At 33.0% G+C, this 6,573-nt stretch overlaps 1 protein-coding gene across 2 annotated transcripts; it reads right to left on the minus strand.

Moving 5' to 3' along the window:
• Nucleotides 1–2,980: 2,980 nt before the first annotated feature.
• On the minus strand, nucleotides 2,981–6,211 carry LOC128243516 (uncharacterized). Of its 2 annotated transcripts, none has more exons than XM_052961324.1 (2): nucleotides 6,088–6,211; nucleotides 2,981–4,464 (listed from the first exon to the last, which is right to left on the minus strand). In XM_052961324.1, the coding sequence occupies exon 2, from the start codon at nucleotides 4,446–4,448 to the stop codon at nucleotides 3,513–3,515; it is 936 nt and encodes a 311-aa protein (XP_052817284.1). In that variant the 5' UTR covers nucleotides 4,449–4,464; nucleotides 6,088–6,211; the 3' UTR covers nucleotides 2,981–3,512. The 2 variants fall into 2 exon arrangements, with proteins under 2 accessions (XP_052817284.1, XP_052817285.1); XM_052961325.1 differs by lacking the exon at nucleotides 6,088–6,211 and adding an exon at nucleotides 5,729–5,813.
• Nucleotides 6,212–6,573: the final 362 nt, after the last annotated feature.

Raw genomic sequence — 6,573 nt, forward strand, 5'->3', positions numbered from 1 at the left:
TTTATGTGCACAAACCTCACTCTTATCCCAACAATCCTTAATAAAGATAAAACGCAAAAGGTAAATCTTATCTAAGTATGCATTCTTCCTACAAGAAAATTTTATAAGCCTAAAATTCTTAATTCCACACTCGATACGATCGATTCAAATTCCGTTATTTCACTTTCTGTGTTGATACGTCTAAGATTTCGCCTCGCCAAAGACGCTATGATAAGGGTAATAGTGGAAATTAGTATACCACGACAAGAGGTAGTGTCTCAACAATCGAGATTGATTTCTGTGTCATTATGGTTTTGTTTTTGAAGCGAAAACTTTCCATAAGCATACGCAAATGTTTAACTTATCTACATTACTTATCAAGTTATTATTGGAAATCACAATCAAGTACTGCAGAAAATTGCATTGATCATGGATATATGATAGATAACACATTGCTGACATGCAGGATCATCCTTCGAACTAAACGTTTAAGTAGTAATGTCCCTAATGGAATTACAATTTAACAATTTGATATTACTAAAACTTCTTTCACTTAATAGTTTGATATTTGTTTAATGTAAGTTGTCTCGTAGCGTTGTTTATCTTGTGTTGCGTTCCTTTGACCTTGATTATCTAGTCTTCTAACATGATCTTGGTTAAGTTTGACGCTAATGGACTTGTTCTTGTAGTTTCCAAAGTTTAATAATAATCGTTGATAAACACCCCTAGTTTTATATGTTATGGATGTAATGTGTTGTTGTGTCGTGTTTCTGGTTTGTGAATGTTTGCTTCTGTGCTATGTCATTGGCGTTGCAAAGTAGCACCAACACATGATAACTTGTTTTTATATATAGACTAACAATAACAATGAAAATACTTGTTTGCGCTATATGTGTTAATATGTGGGATAGACTTGTTACATTTATTACCATAAAACAAAGCTATTAAAGATATACATAAGTTTAACTGCATTGTTCAATGTAAACCGTTATATAGTGAGCGAGTGCGTCGTCACTTTGTCAATTTACTTCATATATAGCTGTACAATACAGACTACATGGACAATCCCTATAGCCAAAAATAACAACGACCATGTTTATAGATATATCACTCCATGAGAAACAATACCACAAATGAGAACGAACGACAACCCATGCATCAGAGTATCCTGATTAATAAATGCTTCGGCTACAACAACATTACATGACCAAGTTATTGCTGTATTAATCTGTAGTGTGTCAAATACATAATGTTTCATATTATGACACTATTAAAGTGCATACAACCCGCTGGTGGTTTAAATCAATAGCGCGCGTGGCTAAACATTCAATACGTTTCTCGGTCTAGTATCCAGATCAGTCTCTTAAATTAGTGAGCCCAATATTGTTTCCCCGCATCGAATCGGTTTACAGGCACAAGTGTAGTACTGCGAGCCGTTTCAAATAACAGGGTAAACATGAAAAGCAAACTGGAACAGAAGCGGGTCGACAAGGACAAATTTCGCTTTGAATGTTGTCAAGAAAATGTGCGTTTTCTTTCTCAATTCCATTTACGGACATAAGATAAGCAAGAAATGAAATCCGTGTAAATGGTAATTGCCGTTGACTTCACAAAGTCTTTTTATACTTCTACATTTTATATATCCGGTATGACTAATTATAAAACTGGCATCTGCATGCATTTTACAACTGTGGTGTTGTTCACTTTATTTCAAACAAATAAATATTTATTATCTTTTCAAAATATAAAGGGGTTTATTTATTTAATGATGATGAACATGTTGTGATTCTTGGAGTGAGTTTGTATGTTGTTGTTAATGATGTTGTTCTTGTAGTTGCTGTTGTTGTTTGTGGAGTGTTTGGGTAGGGTGAAGGAGGTGGTCTTATTTGATATAATCTATTTACCGCCTTATGCTTCTCTTTTTAGCTGGTAGTCAGCGACTTCGGCGCCAGTTCGGTAGTTTGATGTACATGATTGTGATCTCATATGGGGCCTTACTGCTGAACAACTGGAGGTAAATAGATACTATGTATGACCGCTAGTTAGGTGTTCGATAATATTATTTAAAGCGTGATGGTTTGCTAGTACAATGATACAAGAAGAATCAAGATACAAGATACAAGAATCTTTATTCTATTTTATAAGTCGGGTATTTCTTAACAAGAAACATTAGCTCAATGAGTTATTTTCCGACATGAATAACAGACATACATAATATTTAAAAGCAAATAACAATGAGAAAACTCCTACGGATGGTAATTTATTTCTGAAAACATGCAACAACCATTTCCATAAAGTGTGAAACTTTTTTAGTGGACATACTACTAGCGCGAATAAGAACAACCTTGACACAGCGGTTATGCCGCAGTTCGCATCCCTTTCGCAGAGGCCATAGAAAGGGACTGTCGTCAAACAAAATTTACTCCAGCGGGGAAATATATTGAAATAAAACAACAAGATAAATGGACAAAATAAAAAGAAAAGTTGTTGATTCAGTGTATCAACGTTCACACAATTTTTTATGAAAGCGTCCCATAAAATATCATTGTAAATGTTTTGAAGTAACTTTCTCGATGTAAAAGAAGATTCAACTATTCTTAGAGGATTTTCGTGGAAGGACTGTCAAAAAACGTCAAATCAAGTGGTACCAGAGAAATGTCAGCGTGCAGCGTGTTGGGATGTATTATCGCGGCCGATGAAAGTCAATGTTTAAAACATAGACAATATTTTTAATATACCAGCTATAAATTAGACCAAAAAGATTATAATGCTGTAAAGGTTGTCCTTAGCCAAATAGCGTACTGTATCCATAAGACATATTTTGTAAGCGAACGAAGATCAGTTAATGTTAATATACTAAATTATTTGTACTACGATCTAATTGTTCTCCAAAGTCATTATTCAAACAAAAATGTATCATCTCGTTTTAGATGATTTTGTAAAATGTACTTAAGCTACTATTCATATGTAATTTCAAGATACGACATGTAAAGAATGCATATTCATACTTTTTTGTCTATGTGATTATTTGGAATGAATAAACGGATTGTCATGCTTGGCAATTCCAAAAAGAAAAAATATACCAGCAAAATTCAACATATACAAGACCGTTTTGGCAAATATATAAAACCGATAATATAACAATATTACATTACACAACCAAAATTTAAACCCCTAGTAATTGAATATTTTCATTACACCATCTATTCACTACTATGACCGTTTATTTCTTAACATGTTACTTAAATCGATATTTGACTCACGTCTATAGCATATATAACAAATATAAATGAGCTTTACTGTTTTCTTCCATTGGTTTTTAAATCATTTGACAAACGACATTAGTACATCGTCCAAAAAAACACATAACAATTTATTTATGTGTATGTAATTTCTAATATAATAAACAATTTTAGCATGCATTAACCTCGATTTATTTAATTCTGTTTCGTATCCGCATGAGTTAATAGTTTGAGAAGTGGCGGCTCCGTGGTGATTCATTTATTACAGCCGTGACATCGCGGTTGTTTGAATCAAAGAAAATATAGCTTTGTAAGGGTACTGGTAACCAATGGCAACGGGATATCATAATTGTCATAGTCGGTAGTATTCTGCAGAGGTTCGACTATATTGCAAACTTCTCCTAGTATTCGTGTAGAATTTGAAAGTAAATTTTCACCCCTGTAATCATCGTTATTCATAACTGTGAGAAATGCCCGAATTAAAACAGATGTATCAAATCTGGGAACAACCGACTGAACAGGCCCTGCCCGAATATTTTGGTGCGAATCCGAATCATTTTCCGGAGTTTGTTTTCCCTTTTCTTTATCTCTTTCTTTATCTGCTAATGGCGTAAGCTTCTGTGGAATTGTTGACAGTATCACCAGTCGATCAGCATCAGTAGGTATCTTTTTTACTTCTATATGGTCAGGAATCGCCTTTTCAACATGTGTAGGATAAAGCATTCCTATGTCATCAGCTTGTATCAGGAAAATCTTTGGTTTTAGTGCCATTGATGGGGCGTTCTTTATTGGGTTGAATAAGAAGTCTAAGTGTATGGCCTTGTCATAGGCCTGTATTCGAACGCCACTTTGTTTTTCATCATCCAGATATGTTAAAAATACGAAAAAGAAGGCTTCGTATTCCCAACCGTTTTTAGCAAGCTTGACCAGACGGTTTTCTATTTCACTTGCTTTTTGGTTGCGATAAAACTTAACTTCCATTTTATCCTTGCCGTATATATCGACAAGGAATTCATCTAATTTGGCGATATCAATGTCAACCTCTTCTCCGACGAGCTTAGATGCTTCTGTTACTACCTCTTCCTTTACCTTCGCATGGCATTCCCTGCCAATGGGATTCAACTGTGAAAAGTAAACTACTAAAGTTTTCTTTCCATGTTTTGGATAATTTAAACTTTCCCAATCTTCCTTCGTAGTAATTGCTTTCTTTCGATTCTGATTAGCCATCTTAAGGATTAGCCATCTGTAATTAAAATATGACATAATAATTTAACATAAATAGTGCATCAGTGTTTACCGTTTCAAAGAAAATCCCAACCATAGCATATTGTGAAATAAAGGTCACGGTAAGATTTGTGACCATTTTCATATGCCTCTAATAAAAAATAAATAAAAACAAACATTTACATGAGTAAACATGCAAAGGAAACTTCTGTTAATTTTCTATTCAGATTGTAAGGCAGGCATTGAGTAGTTCGTTTCTTCATCCACAATGTGTACAGACCGAGTTTATACACTGATCTTTTACGGTAGCTTGCAACTTACCTCAAATATGTCAAAAAGTATTAGCAAATGATCGGGAATTAATTGAAGATTTGTACGAAGATGAAAGCTTAACGTCAAAGCAAACTTAAAGCAAGAATGTGGATACAATACTGAATTAATGAAATATTATATAATATAAATTTACTTTCGATCTGGGTTTTTAATGTTTTGATTAGTCAGTCACAACTAGTTTGGATATCGTGAAAAATATGAAAACTACAGAGACAAGCCGAGTAGTCTACAACTAAACGATGACCTGTTCAGAAGCAATGTTTCAATGCCTGCCGAAGTCAACAAAAGAGACATAACTTCACAATACGAAAAAAAAAAAGATTCAATACACGTGAAAATATCTGCATCAACAAATGACAAAACCCAAAGAATGAAATATGTTATAGGTAGAACTATTAAACTGCTAAGCACGATGAAATAACTGTTGTTTGTATCACGGATTATGACTATTTACTTTTTAAAAAAAATACTTGGGTACAGTATGTTAATGCATTACAGATATATTTGATATCCTACATACCACAGCAAATTCATTTATTATATTAAAGGATAAAGTCGTCATAATGCATCTCGGTATAGTGTTCTAAAAATGTAAAAGTATTTTTACAAGTTTTCCAATTAATATAACCAAACGTTTTAATAACCCCATCCCATCCATTCCTTTCAGTGCTTTGATTATCTTTGTTTTAAATATGTTCAAAGGTAAATTGTATTTTATTGTAAAACTAACTATTTTAACCAAAAAATAATCGATATGAGATGAATATATGTTTTAATTTCAGATCCGTGATACTCATTTCGAGATAATTTATCATTCAAAGTTCATCGTGTTGTTGGACATAGGAAACAGAAAGTACACCGAAAAACAAGTTAGAAAAAATGTACAGAAAGCAAAATACTATATAACGAGTATGATTGTATACATAACCAACTGTATCAAATGAACTTACCAGACACAATCCAACACTTAACAATTTATTAACAAAACATACTAAAGAGGTAATTCATTTCCACAGTGACTTGAAGGGAATGTGCTGAATTTTGACCTCTAAAAAAATTTAGTGAAATTTTACCTAAAATAACCTAAAATATATTTTTTTTTTCTTCAGATTCATCAAAGGGGTCACTCATACCAACTATCTAGCATAAATAACTATGAATTACGGCACTTTTACAAAGTCAGAAAATCTCGATTTGTCTAAATAGACTAAAGTGAAACAACTCCAATTTCATCGAAATGTGACAGCTAAGAACAACATGCCTACAAAGGCACCCAAACGATCAACCTTACTAATATTTCATCAATTACCTTTCATTAATAAACGAACAAAACAGCCTTTACTCGCGAGATAATGGGTAAATTAAAAGAAGAAAAAAACACATGCAGGTTTGGTTACATTACACTATTACTTCTTCCCCGAATTCGGCTACCACGTCTGCTTCATGAATAAATCAAATAAACAAAAATAACAGTTTAATTTAGTAACCTCCCTTGGTTACACACATTAATTAGAGGGATGATCCAAAGTCAATGTCGGCCAATGCAAAGCTTAATAAACTTGTATATGTAGTTTTCTGTAGCCGTCAGTTTTATACTGTTTATTCGAGGAAACAACTTTTTTCAAAACATGTTCTGGGATTTCATGTACATATTAAAACCAATCTGAACATAAAAAATTTATAAAAGACAAGTAAAGAGGAAAACTATATTTTTTGTGTTTTTTTTTATACCTTGTCCTTGAAGTGCCTTATCTCCATTTGAAGTACTTTATTATAAAAGTATTATCCATGTGAA

Source organism: Mya arenaria, chromosome 8 (assembly GCF_026914265.1).
Source record: "Mya arenaria isolate MELC-2E11 chromosome 8, ASM2691426v1".
Lineage (NCBI taxonomy): Eukaryota > Metazoa > Mollusca > Bivalvia > Myida > Myidae > Mya > Mya arenaria.